This window comes from Halichoeres trimaculatus, unplaced genomic scaffold (genome assembly GCF_033239565.1).
Source record: "Halichoeres trimaculatus isolate MK-OKI-2021-1 unplaced genomic scaffold, fHalTri1.1 fHalTri1_scaffold_9, whole genome shotgun sequence".
NCBI lineage: Eukaryota > Metazoa > Chordata > Actinopteri > Labriformes > Labridae > Halichoeres > Halichoeres trimaculatus.
In genome coordinates this window covers 19,621,555-19,640,124 of record NW_027437188.1, presented here as the reverse complement: position 1 = coordinate 19,640,124, position 18,570 = coordinate 19,621,555, and the positions used below count along the sequence as shown (strand labels likewise).

Below are 18,570 nucleotides of genomic sequence, written 5' to 3'. Positions count from 1 at the left end.
GGAGTTTATACAGTTCCTGAATTGTTTGTAACATGTACTTTTCCCAGTCACTCCGTACTGTCTGTCAAACATTTTTAACATTTCTGGCTTTCAACTGTATTGAAGGGCTGCATTTCTTTGGCAATGTAGCTGTCTTTGAGCGCCCACCATTTGGCGCTTTTATTTCTATTTACTTTGCAGACCAAAAGCCTCAGTAAGAGCGGTTTGTCAAAGAACAAGGCTCCGCTGCACCTCCCTTCTTCTTCTTCTTCGTCGCCACTATTTTCAAACAAATGCGACATATCAGCTCGTTGGTGTTCATGAGCTCACACTTTTTTCATTCTGATAAAAAAACAAAATATTCCCACACTGGGACTGTGGCAGTCGGCTTAAGAACCTTATCTTTCGTGCCATCACTCATATTAGCGTGTTTCCTCCTTACCCCTCAGGACGCTTGCTTCAGCTCTCTCCATGTGTACGCGCGAACAGCCCCGTCTTCACCCCAAAGATCGCATTTTTGACAGATGCTCACTCCGCAATAAATCAGCTAAATCCGCTATAGAGCCTATGCACCCTGATGTTAGGAAAGATACACGTAGTGAGCCATCTTCTCATTTAGCCTCTTTGGTCGAAAGAGAGGAGGAAAACAAACATGCATGCATGTGACAAATTATCGAGGCTGGCAAACTTACCGAGGACGTTTTTATTTATCGATTTATTGATTATCGTGACAGGCCTACATATGGAGTATTTGTACTGAACAGCTTAAAGTAAATGTAAGAGCAAGAATGTGATGATGGCTATGGCATTAATGGCGTAGTTGATAGAGGACTTTGGATTAGAAACTGTACATTTCCTATATTCACTTAAATTTATGATCTGTAAGAGAAAAATAAGCAACACTACTGACTGTTTTAATGATGTTGTTTTTAATTAACTGTCAACCTCAACACCAAAAATATGAAGCCAATGCAGAACAGCTCAAAAGTGCAGAGCCTAGGAATTTAGGCCGGCGGCAGAATCACCAGATCAAGCGGCAACCTTCGGTCTAATAACATGGGACAATGTGGAAGTGCTAAAACCTGCTGTTTCTTGAGTGTCCGCTTGAGGCTGGCCCTAGAAGTCAAATACACACTAAGCCAAAAAACAGTTTCACAGCAGAAATTAACATGTTTGCAGCCTGGTTCAAATAATGTCGCCTGTCTGAATTGCTAATTTTACTATCAGCACACACTGTACAGGGGGTTAATATTTTTCAAGCTCAGCAGTTTAGAGGATATTAAGATTGCGAGCTTGCCCAATCAGAGGCACAGCTCAGGACAGGTGACTGATGGGTGCCCTATCACTGTTCTTGAAGCCCACGCCACTGCCGGGATAGCCAATTTGCTTCAAAAATCTGTTCAAGAAACAGACAGGGGACGTCAGAAACTACACCCATTCATTATAAAGTCTATGCAACAGATACACACATAAAGAAAACAGCTTTTTTAATACAAAGTGCTTAACAAATGATTCAGACCACCACATAGTGTAAGGTGTTAGCCCCCTCTGCCCTAAATTTACATTACATTGCTGGCTCCCAAAATACTTTTTTATGTTTCTGTAATGGAAATCAACCAGGATGAGCAAGCACTTTGATCAAATGGATATCTTTAGTGCTAAAATATAATTATTGTTGTTGAATGAATTCTCAAATGTACTATTTTGCAAAAAAGCAGGAAAAAATGGGCACATATTTACTTTTTGACTGACAAATTACAGTTATTTACTTAAACATTTTGTTTTGGTAGTTTTATTTGTTCTTCATGAATTTCTGACCTCTGAGAATCCCAGTGTTGTGGCTCAAATTTGGGTTAAAAAATGTTCTTTCAGTTTAACATCCCTTACTCCCGTTCAAAATGATAAAGCGTTGGGAACTCACTGAGAAAGAAAGAGTCAAGCACTTTATGATGCTGGGTGATTTTCTCATTTTTCAACAGGTGATCTAATAAATTTGTGAAGCACTGTTTATACTTTTTGGGCTTCCACAGATTTTTGGTAAGAATAGGACAGCAAACAGGGCAAGAATCCAAGAGAGAGCAGGGGCCACCTTGGCCGGGATGGTTACATGACAACCAGTAGACCATGTCTGTACCTCAAAAAACTGTTTTTTACAACAAAAATTTAAAAAATGTCAGACTGGTTAAAAAAAAAAATTCGGTCTGAATAGCTCATTTTTCTATCGGCACACTATACAGCAGTAAATTTAAAAAAAAAAAGTTTTGCCCATGTCAGGGCATGGTTGACTCGACTGACAGGGGAGCATCCTGTAGCTGTCTGCAAAGAGGCCAAAGGCCCACCTCTATCTCACCCAAACTTAAACAAAGCTAGGTTATGTGAAGCATTTCCAATATGGCATCTGTCAACAATGGGCTTCAAAACTCTCCATCAGAAAAAAACTGGTGACATCATGGACACTTCCCATGCATAGATCATGTTTTTAATGCCTGTCACTGCTGTGGAAGCGCAGATGTCAGTCTAATTGATTCATAGCCTGCAGAAGAAACAGACGTTTACTTCATGTGGTTAATGGTAAATGAAACTTGTACTCATATTGCACCTTTTTAGCCTTTCTGACCACTAGAAGCGCTTGACACTACTAGTCTTATTCCCACACTCACACACTGACATTAGTGTGTGAGTTATTCAGCAACTATTCACAGTGGTGACACATTTTCACCATTACAAGGAACAAAGGATGGAATAGTCTGTTAGAAAACAGCCAATGTATGCACAGAACATGACCATCAGGTCAACAGGAGGCACCCTAATGACACAAATCAAGAGTTCTTCACAGAAGCTTTGATTATTTCGCTGTCTTTATGCGAAAAATTCTGGCTTTTATGTTGGCAAACAGTGACGTTGCAATAACTTAAATAAGCTGTAATATGTCAAGACATTAATTTTTGCTCCTAAATTACCACAAATACTTTTAGAAATGCTGTGTACGATGAAAAAAAATCTAAACTTCAAGGAAGCATAATAATTAGAGCCTATTAATCGGGCCAATTATGCCTGCCACCGATTAATCGACATCAGCCAAAATGTAGCAGAGTATAAAAATTTTTGCTCCACGGAGATTCTGTTGCTCCTTCTCCTGTGTCTGTGTGTTGGGCAGCACACTGCCCGAGTGCCCGCCCCCTCCGTCCACCATTATGACTATAGAACGACGTTTTAACATCGTGTAAGTGACTTTTTTGTGAGATAAATGCTACTGTTATTTAACACGTCCACCATTATCTAATGTAAGACTATAATACGGCGTTTTAACGTCGTGTAAGTTGCTCATTGTGTGTTTACAGTTTGACTTTTTTTTTTATACTTACTGTGTTTAAAGTTTGACTTATTTATTTAAGGTGTTTACAGTTTGTTCTTATTTATTTATCATTGGTTTACACTACAGTTCTTATGTTGACAGTTCAATAATTGAAGTTTTTTGTTTTAATTTAACAGTGTTCTGTCTCTGTCTTGAATCATATGGGTATTATAATGATTTGTGATTATATACAGTATACATCCTGTGTATATAAATAAATTTATTATATACATCAGCCAATATATCGGATATCGGTCGATATAACGGATATCAGCCGATATATTGGATATCGGCTTTTTTTTGCCCCCAGTATCGGCATCGGCCCCAAAAATCCCCATATCGGTCGGGCTCTAATAATAATTAATTTTCACACATCTATTTATGTCAGAAAGAGGATGTTGATGGTTGTCCTGTATGAGAGTCTGTTTTGCAGGCCTACAGTCTTCATTACTATAGTAACTTGGCCTTCTCTCTTTCAGTTTGTGTCTTTGCAGAGGTGGAACTGCCTGGGACAGTAACAACCTTTAATTAAGTCTTTAAAACTACAAATAAATACTGGATTCACTTTATTAACATATTAGATGCTTCTTTGTATTGCCCTAAGCTGCCTTGAGTGAGGAATGTTTTCACAGGTTTCAAACACACACATACACAGAGGGCCATGCCTGAACCCCTGACATGTTATGACACGTTTTACTGATACTAAAGAATACCTTCCTGACAGAAAAACAGAGGGAGATTCAATAACTCTGTAGCCGTCACAGAGATGCATGCATAAGCTCATGTAACACGCGGCGTCACCCGATGTTTGGCATCTGTCTTCATGGAATTCAAAAATGGGACACTGAAGCACAGAAAAGAAGATGTATTGCAAAAAAAGCTGATGAGAGCTGACATGTGGTTTCACAATGAGCTAAAATATTTCAATCACAATTTGCCTGTGATTAAAAATAAAGTTTTAGGCTGGCTGGCTGGCTTGTCAAAGAGTCTACTTCCCAAAACGTCAGACTGCTATCTCAAAATTAGCATGCAGACACAGAAAACCCAGAGTCTGCACACTGAAATGTTCTCCAAGAGGAAGTGAAAGGCCTACAAGACAAAGTGACCCTGACCTGGAGTCAATCCCACTGCTGGGAGAGCTTCTTTAGAGTCACAAACACAAACAGTTTTCACACCAGCCTATTCTCAGACAACAGCAGAGTGGAAACGTGTAATCAACACGTTGGTGCGTCCAGAGCTCTCAAAAAGGAAGTGCAATTGTCGGTTTACAGGAGTCATGAGAGCAAGCCTGACAGAAAGCCATGTCTGTTGAAAAAAAATCATTTCAGCATGCATGTGGATTGTGTGCAGGGATGTAAAAGAGGTCACCTGATTTATGTGGTCAAAATGGGCTCGTTTTCATGTTAAATTATCACTCTGACCCAATTATGAGCCATGCCTTGACTTTGCCATCTTGCAGTCCTCTGGGCAGAAATGGTCTGACTGTTCATCTAGACATCAAGCACAAGCTGTCCCCTCATTTACTGTGTTCAGAATCAAAAGAAAAATACATGTGAACAAGACGTTTGCAGCAGTTTTTCTCAAACCTATGTCAGTGTTTTATCTTCAATGAAAGTCAAATCATTTGAGCACTAAAACAGATTTTGGTGACTGATGTACACATTCAGCAAATCTGAAGCAGACATCAAGTTAACCGCAAACTGGTGCCATGGCTAAAACCAATTTGTCTCTGTCTGGAATATTTTCACACGTCTTGTGATTCAGATATTACTTCCTGGAAATGTATCTATTTAGTCTGTCATGTTTAAGTGCACATCACTGAGATCCTTGGACATGCCTGATGCTTCACATGTCCCCCACATCTTCAGGGGCTCTTGTGAAATACTAGGAAGACCTGTTCTCCAACATATGATTTGTGACAACAGACGGCTTGTTTCTGTCATATAACTGTGACATCAGTGAACTGCATGGCCGGTGATGGAGCATTAAGATGGGGCATTACTGACATGTAATGTGCATGCACAAATAAAAAAAAAAGCATTCCTTTTGTAAAGATCTTCTGGAATCCAAAAAGCTTGCTGAAGACAATGCCAATGTTTTGACCAACCTCATCCACAAATTTCAGTTTTGCTGCAAATTATCATGTAAATTAGAAATGTTCCCAAAGTGTTTGATATAATATACTTAGATATTTCATACACCTAAATATTCTAACTAAAAATGTCAATAAAAAATATTACATAACAGTTTGGTGGAAAAATCCACCAGTAGATTTTATTGGTTATAAATTATAAAATTATTTCTATTTAAATTTCTTTGATTACAAATGAGCTAACGTCTCTTGTCTGAGAATTTAAAACCTGAGAAAGGGTCGGATAAGAGAAGAAAGCCTACAACTTCCAATACATGTCCTTTGGGTTGGTCAATACTTTTTGATAATATTCGACACTATTTTGCAAAATTAACACCAAAATGGAGCTATGAAAAATACATTGTGACCACACCACACTCCTCCTCCTCAATGTAATCAACATATGGAGAGAACAACATCACTATTGACTTTAGCCTGGTTTGTTGAGTATTGAACCAAACCAACTGTGTCATGTAAAGCTGCCATATACCCAAGTTTAAATTCACTACAAATAACTAGTAAGAAATGGCACATATATAAACATGTGTTTATGTTGAATATGATGCACATGTATTTTTTGATACAAACTGTGAATTGTAATCATGCATGTCCGATAAATCCAGTACAAATATATTTTACTCGAAACATTCTTTCTGAAGATTAAAGAAAGTGTATTTGATGGAACAGATGGGCTCCTGTCATTACTTACCTCACATTTGCTTTTGTTTTTTGTTTTTGTTATTGAATTAGTGTGTATGAAAGTAACCGTTGAGAGGTATTTGAAAGATTTACGATGACTTTTGTGTTTGTGGACAAATTTTTTTGTCGCTCGCTATGAAGAAGCTGTATTATTTAGTTTTTGATTATTTAGTATTTATTTATGTATTTTCCTTTTCCACCTCCTTGGCCCTGTTCTACGAAGCAAGTTCAGCCTAGCGAGATAGCCTTGGAGCTACCTCGCTGAACTGAGCGCGGTAGCCGGCGGTCTCGCTACACGGTTTGACGACGCTGGTTTATCAACCTCATAAGTGGATCCAGCTTGGCAAATAAGCGTGTGCACGCCTAATAGGCTTAGCCCGCTGCATCTGACCAATCGCGAACATGGAGCAGTCATCATGCACTTTTACTGTAACATGCACCATACCTTATTTATTTCTTAGATGAATTTATTCATTTGTTCATTCCTATCGTGTTTACATTTTTTGTGTGATATGTAGCCCACATGAGCCCTACATGAATTCCTGTCACAATTTTAATACGGGCAATAAAATATTGTCATGGAACAGAAGTGTTGGCATTGAAGATCTTATTACGGCAATGAGAGTTCTTCATTCCCTTTAACTACCTTTCATAAAGGTGGTCATCCCAAAAAGAGAGTGGGTCGGTGCGGTCCCTGAAAACTCTCGCGCGCCAGAGTGCTCCTCGGACAATGCGAGCTCCGATGTCCACGGGATCCTCTAAGAACGGACAAGCCATTTTTTCGTGAGGGCTCATTGGTCAGTGGGCGGGGTTTTTATAGTCCGCGAGTTCAATCTGGAACCTAACCTGCCCCGGAGCAGGTTAGCCGTTCAGCGTATGTTGCCATGGAGACTCGCCTCGCTGAGGAGTGATCCCGTGTCGTAGAACAGGGAATCCGGAACCTATCCTCAAAGCTACCTCGCTAGGCAGTAATCCTGCTTCGTAGAACAGGGCCCTTGTGTTCTCCTCTTTATGTGGTTGTGGATTTTACCATGAATTTTGATTGTAAATTTTATAGGTTTGCTGGACTGTAGATAATTCCTTGATAAGTTGTGACTATGATTTATTAACCGAGATCTGTAGATATAAATGAGCAAAGCTGAATAAAAATGTTTAAAAAAATAATTCTTTAATAAGACAATGCTCAGTTCCTGTGATTACTTCAGTCAATGTTCAAAGAAGTAATTCCCATTTGAGGGTGCAGCAGCCTCAGTCCACAGATGTCATTCTCCTTTAATGTTCACAACAAATCCAAAACTAGCTAAAATCAACATGGGTTCAAGTGTTCAGGTAATTTAAGATTGAAAATTAAACGTAAAATTCACTATCTCAGGTTATCTATTTGCTAAACCTCCTGATTAAAATAAGAAGTAGCATTTTTTATAAAGTAGAGTTTGTCTTAAGCCTGTATGAAAAGAGAAACCCTCTCAAATTAAATCCTCTATGAAAGGTGAAAGGAGAGAGGAAGTCAGAGGTGGAGGCAGGAATACATCCGGATATGGATGATGCATGGATGTGAGGAATGTTGTTGGCATTGAGTGACCTACTGAAACGCTGCTACATTCAGCTAAAGTAAGAAAAGTTAACCTGTATTCCCAGTAAACGTTAATATTTCTGGTTTTGATTTTTTCCTCGGACCTATTATCTTCTGGGTTTGTGTATGGCACAAGAGTGACAGAGCCTGTTGAGCAGGTAAAATAAAATAGTAAGTGTGCATTCTCTCTGAAATATTTTGGCCTCTGTTGATTATTGCTTTCATTGTAAACACACTTTCATTGAACTCTGCATGGGGTAAACATAGGATAGGGGATATCATGTAGGTCGAGTCAATGTTTGATCATGTGACACGAGCTATTCCTTTGGTTTCTGCTCACAACTCATTTCAGTTGCTAATAAATTCAGCATCCTTTCATGGCACACAGGTCATTTACGAGTGTTTCAAATACTTGTGGTATGCCATGTGTATGAAAGTGTAACCATCTTCTTGTTCAGCACATTTGGTTTCTTTGTTACTTTAACAGGAAGTCAGTAGATTAATTAATGCTGCTTCCTGAACATGGAGGGTATTTAGTATCAAACTGTTATATGCAAGTGAAGTTGATAAAACCCTTTATCACCCTTCTCAAAAGAGAACTGTATACTGCCACAAATGTTATTTATTGACTGACTGTGAGTAGGGAAATGGTGTAAGTAATATATAAAGCTAAGCCAGCCACTTCCCTGCTGTGCTCATTTCACTTGAGCCTTCAATTAAAACATCAGCCAGGCTTCACCAGCCCATAGATGTTTATATTTACCTCCACCACCCTCCAGTTCCAGTGCCCCGTAAAAACAGCACTGCAGGCGACCACATCAGACACAAGACAGACAGGGACAGCCCTAAAGTTGTGTGCCATGCTGGAGTTTCACTGCTGGGGAGACAGACAGTCTCCCTCCTTCTGGCACTCACATCCAGGAGAAAGTAAACGTGGATTTTATCAAACCTGTTTGAAGTACTATTCTTGCTCATACATCAGCTAGTGACGCCACTTTCCTCCTGATGTTAGGGTTTGTAGTAGATTGTAGTAGCAAACAAAGCAGTGACTTAAACACAACTAACAAGGAGTCACTGTGAGTTGACTACTTTAAAACACATTCGAATCTAAAATGCTAACTTTTCTGGGTGGACAGAGAGAAGGGACACCTGAAAATACAAAAAAAAAAGTTGAAAGGCACTTCCCTTTAAAGCGATAAAGTTACTTACAGTACACACAAAGCGTATGCTCCGTTGACACTCTCGCTGTCCCTCACCAGGAAGCTGCCGTCTCTCCCGGCTCTGGCCAGCAGCTCTTCGGCCGCAGCTCGACTCAGGTCCCGATGATACCACATCGGCGGTGCGGGCCCCAACGGAGAAACCCCTCCACTTCCACCACCCCCGGCCATGGCCACAGCCCTTCAAACCGGGTCTCAACTCCAACTGCTTCCAGACTTCCCCGTAGACCTCGCAGCCCTTCTCCAGACGATGAAATAATCCAGTCAGAGAGCAGTTTGGAGCCCACAGAAAAACTAAACCAACGGTTATTCCGGTGGTTTGGAGTCGCGAGACGACAGACGACGATGCTAAAAAGTTTTACATTTGTTAAATTACGCACTTCGTGAGTGTTTCCTCAGTTCCTGGAAGACTCGCTACCCTCCTCTTTCGCTTCCCAGTCCCACGGAAATCAGGGTATGTAAATCCACACAGGAGACCGGGGAGCAACAGCGGGGTCGACCCGCGTCAACAACCAAATAATGTCAATGTTGGACACTTCCTGTTCAGATTTTCAAAATAAGATAGGCCAATCATGACATCACATTGAGAAACTTTAAACGACGGTAACATAAAATCCAGCTAGTTTAACAGGGAAAGCATGAAAACATGGATACAGGGAGGAGAAGACACTGAGTTAGACTTTTAAAAAAGTATTGAACGTTACTGGATCAGCTGGCAACGGAAAGTAAATACAACCTTTTAATGAACAGCACATGCACAACTCTCTTTAGGGTGTTGCCAGAAAATGTACTGTTAAACACATTATGCATCACTTCACCAGTCTTTAATTTAACAAAGTTCGTATATATCTACATATGACTCTGTATTCACACCCATGGCTTCACTCTGTATTCCAAAACTTCCCAGATACTTAAAGTGTGGTTTCCAACTAGGCATGTGGTCTATTAAAACACTCAGAAATAAACTTGTTCAGTTTCAACATAATCATTTTTCTACATTTTTGTGTGTTTATCTCTAAAATTCTAGATGAAACCTCTTCACTTGTTTTTTTAAGTTTATTCAACTGAGTCAAAACAACATTCTAGCTTATACATGTCCTTCCTTATTACCACTTAATGCTGTTTCAGGTCAGAGCGCAAAATATTTATTATGTAAAAAATGACTCAGGTCCCCAGACTTGTACTTTTTTCATGTTTGTGTTGAATGATACAAGTACACAAGTAACTTACATTTTGTTTTTTAAGTAACCCTTAAAAACAAAATGTAGTGTGAATGCACACATTCAATCCAAAGGGAGATGGGGTAAAAGTATGGGAGAAAGAGAGAGAGAGAGTTTGGCAGGGTAGTTTATGTTGCCGATGACCTCAGAAATGCTGAGTATTAATAGCCAGAGGGACAGCAGCCATCCCAGTGCTATTTCTAGCTATGGCATCACACAGTGCTCTCATGTCTGTGTATGTGTGGGTAGTGTGTATAAAAAAGTCTGTAAAACTATGTGGCTTAACAATAAGTCTACATGCAGAGATTGTAAAAGCATGCTGCCACATTTTGGATCATGGGTTGACTGCTTTGCACTTCTTTTTTTGTATCTTTAAGCTTTTTTTTGTTTTTGTTTTTGTTTTGATTTTTTTTTTTGCAAAAACAGAGACATGTGTCTAAGGGTTGTGCACACTGAGCACACTAATGTTAAATTGTAAGGGCAACTCAGATTGGATGGATGAATGTTGAATTGACCTCCTCTGTATTTCTGCCAAATTGGGCTGGAAATAAATAAAAAGCAGTGTGGCTCCTTTAACAAGACTATTTATTACCTTGCCCAATCCAGTGCCAATTTTTGGAGAAATAAAGGCTTAAAGCTGAGAGGCCACTCTGTATGTATTATAAGCGACAGATTTCCAAACTCTATTGGCTCCATTTATCAGGATCCATGTATCTCACACTGAAGATGCATTAACATCTTTCTAAGCATACCAAAACATACTATCTGTAAACACATTTTAAATCTTTGGTTATTCATTGAACATATAGTAATTTTGCACTCAGTTAAAATACATACAACTCTTTCTCAACAATATTGTTAATCATTTAATGTGCAGATACAGAAAACTGTCCAGGAAAGACTTGCACAGCCTGCGCAAGCTGAATTACAACTTGTTATCATAAGGAAGGATGTTGCTATCAGCATCAGAAGAGAAGCAGCACTGTGTGAGCTCTGTCAGAAGGTACAGCAACACTTTAAAATAACATCATTTCATACATACCAGTCATGTCTTTTTTATACTGCGGGAATAACTGTGACAAACCTTGATTATGAAAGTACAGAACAGAGTGTACAAGAGTTTTTGAATGTATGTCAAATTTATCTCTCATGAGCTCAGGACAGTTCTTTTTACAACACCAAAGAACCAATCACAAGGCTTATTTAGAAGATCTGATGGAACACACGTGGCACTGACACACACACACACACACACACACACACACACACACACACACACACACACACACACACACACACACATAAAACATGTAAATATAGAAAGAAGACATGTGGAGAGAGGCATTATCACACCCATATTCTTTCTCTGGCTTTTCTACCCTCTCTGTCACACACACACACACACACACACACACACACACACACACACACACACACACACACACACACACACACACACACACACACACACACACACACACACACACACACACACATACATCACTCACGGGACTGGAACTCCATAATTACTGAGCAGTGGGGCCCACTAACCGCTGGCTGGCTTGGAGTGGTCATGTGATGATGTGATCACTGAGGGATAGTGCAAAGAAATTTCCCTCCATCCAGACCCTGGGTCAGTTTCACCAGCTGTTGAGGTTATGAAGGGGTTATTAAACTGATCTGTAGTTTGCAGTTAAGACAAATGTCATGCCATAGCTGTGCATAAGTACACAATGTTGCCTTCATGCACAAGTTTATTTAGATTTCATACTTTACCCAGACAGACTTCTAAATCTGTGACACTTTACAGTTTGAAAACCACTGAGCTGCCTTTCATCACGTCTTGACATACCAACATAATCTTATTTTTGAGTAATTTTCTTTCAAATTTCTCTGTTATGTTTTTCTTAGGGGAAGAAAAACACTCAGTTTTCATTAATTTTAGATCCAATTTGTTCAACTTTGCGGATTATTTCTAATACCTAGCAAAGGAACAACCACAGAGGAATTGATTTAGACTTTATGGTTGTCTGGACAATAAGTTACTGTAAAAAATCATTTAGAATTACCTAAACTAAAATATAGGAACAGTGTTCACTTTTTTATCAGAACAGTACCAATTTTTGGTACTTTTCTGTGTTTATGTGGTAAAAAATGTAATTTTTAAAAAATAATAAGATATATATTTTTTTCAATTTAACATATTTATTCTTCAGTATATAAACTTGCAATGTTGTCTTCATGTCCAGCATAGACAATCACCTACTCTTCCTCTCCCTTACAGTCATAAGGATGCATTTAGGTGCCTAAACATGGTACCTTTTGATTTTATGTGAATCGGTACCCGTTACTTTTGACAAAATTCGGTCTGTACCTAAGAACCTAATCTGGTTCCCATCCCTAGCCTTCAGTCATAAAACCAATACAAAAAGAGAAACAAGAGACAGAAGATTTAAAACCAGTTTTATTGGTCCCTCCACAATAATAAAGGATTAGTACGTTCTGCTACAGATTCACAGAGAAGACTGTGACAGCTATGAAGAGCAGAGGGGTCAAGGCAAAGCTTTGGTGTTGCTGTGCACTGTTATGGTAGTACTCTGCCACCTTCTTGTTGGGGTTCGTCCCGTTGAACCAGAGCTGCATGCAGCGGCCTGATGCTTTGGAGTGGGTGGTGTAAAGATAGGAGTTGGACCAGATTTTTTCACACATATCTTTGGGTGTGGGGAAAACATCAGTCCACTTCCTGCATTGGCTGGATGATGGGCATTTGTTCATACCTTAAATGAAAAAAACCCAAAATAAAACAAAACATATATAAATAGAGAAATTGTTACATCCCCTTCATAGCTGTTTTGTAAGTATGTTTGGTCTCAATTCAAGGATTCAATGTATATTGTTTTTGTAATTACCAAAAAAAATGATTGTGTGCCTTTATTTACCCTCCTGTATAAGTTTTAAGGAATACGTGTGCGTATATGTGTGTGTATACCTGCTAATATTTAACGCATACCTGAGGTCCAGTCCCATCCCTTATGCCAGTTAGTCTTGCAGGTGAAGTCATTCTTGCAGTCCTCCCACCATTCATGGCAGTCCTCTTTACACAGAGGCACGTCCAAGATACGCTCCTTACGCCAGGACTCATCCGCCTTCAGACACATAGACACACACCCAGACACAAACAATACTGAGTTCAAGAGACATATTTCTTGATTTCATCTTCTTTTCCTTTTAGTTTCATTCTTAGATCAGGTTTAAATTTCCCTTCAGATTTAACAGGGGAGTGTGTCAAAGTCCATCTGTGTGATAAAAAAAGCAATGAACTGCTTATCTTGCTATAACTTTAAGTACACACTACTATATTGTACTGGCTCTTTCTACTTCCGATACTGCCATCTAGTGTTGCAGAGATACAAGTACAGGAAAGACAAAGTGAACACATAAAGTTCCCACCATTTGAATCCAGGGCCCTAAATGTGGTGAGCACTCATAGAAGCAGGTGTCTTGGATGAAATGTTTCTTGCACTTGTCACTCATGGCACCACAGTGGTTCCAGTTGAAGTTGTACAGATAAGAGTTATCTTCGTGGGCTTCTTCTGTGGTGTTAGCTGTACAACATGCATTGTCTTTCCATGGAACACACTAAAATGATGAAGGGAAAATTTTTTATTTGTTTTGCCATTACCCACAGCCTATAACTACATGTGTTCATTTTTTTTTTTATCATGTCTTTTTTTCTGTCTAAGTATTTAGTACCTGGAGGTACAGTTCCCCCTCAGGTCCAGGGGATTGTTTGTGATGTTTGGCATCCATACACATGTTGAGCATATCCAGAGAGAGAGCCCCACTGGAGAGGACTAGTAGCAAGGCAGGGACAACCCACATGGCTCTGCAGCAGAACAGGTACAAATTCAACACTCAGGTGTTATTAGTGGACAAATTGATGAAAATCTAATAGGTTTATCGCCAAACACATCTGATATAAGAGAAACACAAAAAACTACATTGCCATGGTTTTTGACAAAAAACCCTACTTTTTTTCTATGTAATAAGTCTAAATGAAAATCCACCAAAAATCCAAAAGGAAAAAATGTCACTCTTCATTAAATTCCTTCAAAAAATGTCCAGCACACAGTCTTAACAATATTAAGAGAAGCACATGAGGCACAAGAGGTAGACACAGGGAAAAACATGAGAAAGGTTCAAAAGAAGATGCAGTGAACTGAAAAATACAGATGGGATGGCATTAAAATCACCAAACAAAACAAAGTACTAGAAGCATGTCAAAGAAAAAAACAGACATTGATGAATTACAAGACAAACTAATGTCAGATAGAAAGAAACAACATTTGGTAGATGATTCAATGACTTTGAACTAAAAAAAAATAATGACAACAGCATCTTAAACTGAGCAACTCATGACAAAATAAGAGAAATGTTTGGTAAATGAGACCCCAAATGTGTTCAAACAAATAAGAGCATTGTTTTTTACATTACTTGACTTGTAAATAGAATTGTTGTGTCCCCTCTTTGCATGAGTCTCATTTGTCTTTTTTACAATCATTATGTCATAAATGATAAGAATATAACAAAATTGTAACCACAACAACAATATATTGATAAATAAATTATAAAGAGCATTGTGTTCAAATGTTACAAAACAGAAAAAAGAACCTACCAAGACTAGAAAGTGAAAAAGTCAAAGAACAAAAATATACCATACCCGTGAAGAATCTGTGATGACTTCTTCTGAAAGAGGTGATCCAACAAACTGATATCTTGTGACCTCTCACACACTCCTCAAGAATCTACAAAACACACATCAGTTCAGAACGTGTATGTGTGTATGAGTTTGTTGGTCAAGTGTGAGAGATAGTGAGGTTCCCCTGATGCACACAAGCTGTGAGTACTTGACCGGAACCTAATCTTAATTAATATCTTTCCAAGGTCCAAAGTCCGCTTCACATGTGGGTGTGCACAAAATAGAAAAAGGTTGTTGGTATGTGACAATCAGTTTTATTACGTCAAACTAAGAACAAGGTTTACTTATCTCAAGGTCCAGACAGCTGCTTGTCACACATGCTATGGACATTTAGTTTAAAATGGCAGTGTGACCTCGAAGGCAATAAGAAGGGTAAAAGCTGGCTGTTAAGATAAGTTTCTGCTGCACCTGTTTTGTTGGTCATCTGATCTGTCAAAACTTGAACATGCCAAGAATGCTGACGTTGGATTGAATTGTTATAACTGTAAATTTAGGTGTAAATCTCAGAAGGTAAAAGCGCTGAATCAGAATCTGAGCATGCAAAGAGTTGGCACTTTTCAAGTCCACTAAGTCCACTGTGTCATTGTTAGAAGGAGCTTTTTCTTAAAAAACACAGGCTATGACTATAAATTAGGCATTCTACCAAATGTTTTTCCCCATACTTTTCATCACTTATGAATGCTGATTCAAACAAGACATATTGAAGCATTAAAATGTGATCTGGCAATTATTTTCAACATTTTCTCCATTCATTTGCTGTGGCATTTTAAAAGCAATTTTCTTATTATTATATAAATATCATCAATATTTATCAATATTTATAGTTATCAATAAAGAGTGAGGACTGAATATAATGATATTGTTCATATCTCTGCATTTGCTTTCTTTATTTCAAATCAGCTAAAAAAAAAAAAAAAAAATTCATGTGTCTCTGCCTTAAACATTCAACGATTGATAAAAACTATAAATTCACATCTCACAGTGCTTTGGTCAAAATTACAATAAATGCATGACAGTAAACTTGCCTTAATTTTTTAATTAAAACTTATAAAGGCGTAAAGTATCATCTGGTTCATTCATATTTGAGCAACAGCCTACTTGAAATATAGTCACATGGCAGCAGTAGTGCTGATGGCAAGAAGAAAACTGCCACAATTTTATTTTCCCCAAAACAGGTAGGCAGGCAGGCTATTTCAAAAACGAACACATTAGATATTCACTTTCTCACGACAGTATGTGTCAAAATATCATCAACACGTAATAAATAATAAAAAACACGACTTACCGGTGATCTTCCCACAGCTTTCAGGCAACCCAGTGAAGGAGGAAACTATCTTGTGCAAAATGAGTAAAGGAATGTTCCAAATTTCTAAATGGGGGAGATCAAATCGTCTCTCTCTCTCTTTTTTTTTTGCAAATCCTAAGAAGGATTTTGACCTAGAGGTAAGAAATTGAGTTGAACAACAATGTAGAAAAATAGTACCAAAAGAATTAAATTTCATTTAAATTTTAAGCCTATTAGCTACAAGAGTTAAACGTATCGGAGGAATGAAGAATGGGAGCAAGAACGCTTTTTCTTAATTTTCTAGGTCGTTTAAGTTAAATTTTAACACAGATATATTTTCTAGCTGAGAATAATGTTGATGTGCAAGACACTTTGGATTTATTAAAAGCACAAGTCCTGGAGAGGAAAGACACCCACTCAGTGGATGGACCCCTTCAAAGGTCATGCAATATTTCATCACGCTTGTCAAATGTCTGTATACTCTCTTTCTTGAAGCTGAGTTCTAAAAAAAAAACTGTATGAAACGGCCTAATAAAAAAAAACAAAAACCCATTGACTACGCGGAACTTTCGCCCACTAACAACTGGTTCGAGGACTTCGGAGATAGAAAAGGCGAACACCAGGGATTTCCGGTTAGCTGTGTTTTGAATTATTTTGAAGGCTCGCGCGGAGACTTTCTAAGTTTTTGAACCAAGGTAAGCTTCAATTTAATTTCTTGACAGATATGAGATACTGTATTACATTTTTTAGACATGAGTCTCTATTTTTTCCACAATACTAACCGAGTTAGCGCCCCATTTTTTAGAGTTTTTATGTTTTAAGGCTGAAGACTCCATGTCACACCTACAGTATTGTACTTACTCAGACCGACGTTTAGTTCAGTGTTTGCCATGTGCTTTAAGTTTTGTGGTGGCTCCAAAACAAGTGATACTTTCTATATTCTTTTGTGAATAGTGGGGTTTATTTGTGCGTAAAAGCTACACATAGCCGCAAAGCTGACTAACGTTGTCCCTGTCTCAGTTATGTCCACGCTGTTCCCCTCTCTGTTCCCTCGTATTACGGAATCGCTATGGTTCAATCTGGACCGACCCTGTGTGGACGAGACCGAGCTTCACCAGCAGGAGCAGCAGCACCAAACTTGGGTAAACACCACAGGCTCTGTTAACATCTCTATCCCACTCCCATCTCGGTTGTGTTTAAATGTGACCACTTTCATCCCCCTCTCAACCTCAGCTGCAGAGTATTGCTGAAAAAGACAACAACTTGATGCCTATTGGGAAGCCAATTTTTGATGTGTCGGTATGTAGTCTTAAGATTAAACACTTCCCTCGATTTTAATGGCAGCATTACATACTTTGAATGCATGGCTTCCTCCTTATATTCTCTCTGACTTAACTGTGGTACAGACAGGATATGAAGATGAGGAAGAAGAGGATGATGAGGATGAAGAGGACAGTGAAGAAGACTCAGAGGATGAGGAGGACATGCAGGACATGGATGAAATGAATGACTACAATGAGTCCCCTGATGATGGTGAAATCAATGAGGTGAAAAAAAACACATCTAGGTTTTCACTACACTGTAATCCTGTTAAATTGGGTTTATATTCAAAATGCTTAATGTACACACACACACACACACACACACACACACACACACACACACACACACGTGTGTGTGTGTGTGTGTATATATATATATATATATATATATATATATATATATATATATATATATATATATATATATATATATATATATATATATATATATAATTAGATTATTTTTGATTTGCCAGCTTTAAAATTCTTGCCTCTAATGTGACTGTTTCATTCTCTTAGGTTGACATGGAGGGGCCAGACCAAGATCAAGACCAATGGATGATTTAAGAGAAAGACATTGCCAGTTTTAAATCAAGTTTGCTGGGAAATTTTGTTCTTCAACACTGCATATTCTTGCTCTTGTGTGGATTTCTGTGAGCAGGACAAGGGCCAACTTGAAAAAAAACCCACATGTTCTTTAGATGGAGGTGGGCATGAGGGCTTTGGAATTTGTTGGACACAGCTGAAAAATGTGGTGTGTAGTAGTTCAATGAAGTAGTGGCATAGACATACACCCTGGCATCTAATAAGTTGTTAAGCTGTACTTTTCCTTTACATGAACATCTGGGTTTAATATGGATGCACATATTCAAGAACCCACTGACATGTAACCAGTCAAACATTTGCACACAACCTGGAGCATTGGGCACCAGTCTCGATGTATATCATTTAAATTTTAACCATGTTATATCTCCAGTCATGTGCCACTTCTGAGAGCATTTTCAAACAGCTGACTGAGCACTGACAACCG

At 38.6% G+C, this 18,570-nt stretch overlaps 3 protein-coding genes across 4 annotated transcripts in view; 1 reads left to right on the top strand and 2 right to left on the bottom strand.

The window, feature by feature from the left end:
- The window catches only part of inppl1a (inositol polyphosphate phosphatase-like 1a), a 28,630-nt gene extending 19,157 nt beyond the window's left edge, over positions 1-9,473 (bottom strand). For both annotated transcript variants that reach the window (XM_074679103.1, XM_074679104.1), the window contains exon 1: positions 8,947-9,473. In XM_074679103.1, the coding sequence (XP_074535204.1) occupies positions 8,947-9,125 (179 nt within the window). In that variant the 5' untranslated portion in view covers positions 9,126-9,473. The remainder of the gene's footprint in view (positions 1-8,946) is intronic.
- Positions 9,474-12,650: 3,177 nt separating this feature from the next.
- Positions 12,651-16,301, bottom strand: folr (folate receptor). The gene is made up of 6 exons (XM_074679106.1): positions 16,219-16,301; positions 14,895-14,979; positions 13,928-14,060; positions 13,625-13,813; positions 13,185-13,320; positions 12,651-12,951 (listed from the first exon to the last, which is right to left on the bottom strand). Exons 3-6 carry the CDS (start codon positions 14,054-14,056, stop codon positions 12,680-12,682), a joined length of 726 nt encoding a protein of 241 aa, XP_074535207.1. The 5' UTR covers positions 14,057-14,060; positions 14,895-14,979; positions 16,219-16,301; the 3' UTR covers positions 12,651-12,679.
- Positions 16,302-16,801: 500 nt separating this feature from the next.
- Positions 16,802-18,214, top strand: anapc15 (anaphase promoting complex subunit 15). Its single transcript, XM_074679108.1, has 5 exons — positions 16,802-16,913; positions 17,239-17,360; positions 17,452-17,517; positions 17,625-17,765; positions 18,060-18,214. The coding sequence occupies exons 2-5, from the start codon at positions 17,241-17,243 to the stop codon at positions 18,105-18,107; spliced, it is 375 nt and encodes a 124-aa protein (XP_074535209.1). The 5' UTR covers positions 16,802-16,913; positions 17,239-17,240; the 3' UTR covers positions 18,108-18,214.
- The last annotated feature ends 356 nt before the right edge of the window (positions 18,215-18,570 follow it).

What these genes read in the sequence shown, in the direction of transcription:
- anapc15 (XM_074679108.1), top strand. Translation starts at nt 17,241, where the DNA reads ATGTCCACGCTGTTCCCCTCTCTGTTCCCTCGTATTACGGAATCGCTA. An exon ending in AGCAGCAGCACCAAACTTGG is followed by an intron (nt 17,361 to 17,451) that starts GTAAACACCACA and finishes TCTCAACCTCAG; the next exon opens with CTGCAGAGTATTGCTGAAAA. An exon ending in AGCCAATTTTTGATGTGTCG is followed by an intron (nt 17,518 to 17,624) that starts GTATGTAGTCTT and finishes ACTGTGGTACAG; the next exon opens with ACAGGATATGAAGATGAGGA.
- folr (XM_074679106.1), bottom strand. Translation starts at nt 14,056, where the DNA reads ATGTGGGTTGTCCCTGCCTTGCTACTAGTCCTCTCCAGTGGGGCTCTC. An exon ending in AGGGGGAACTGTACCTCCAG is followed by an intron (nt 13,814 to 13,927) that starts GTACTAAATACT and finishes TCATCATTTTAG; the next exon opens with TGTGTTCCATGGAAAGACAA. An exon ending in GGGATGGGACTGGACCTCAG is followed by an intron (nt 12,952 to 13,184) that starts GTATGCGTTAAA and finishes TTTTCATTTAAG; the next exon opens with GTATGAACAAATGCCCATCA.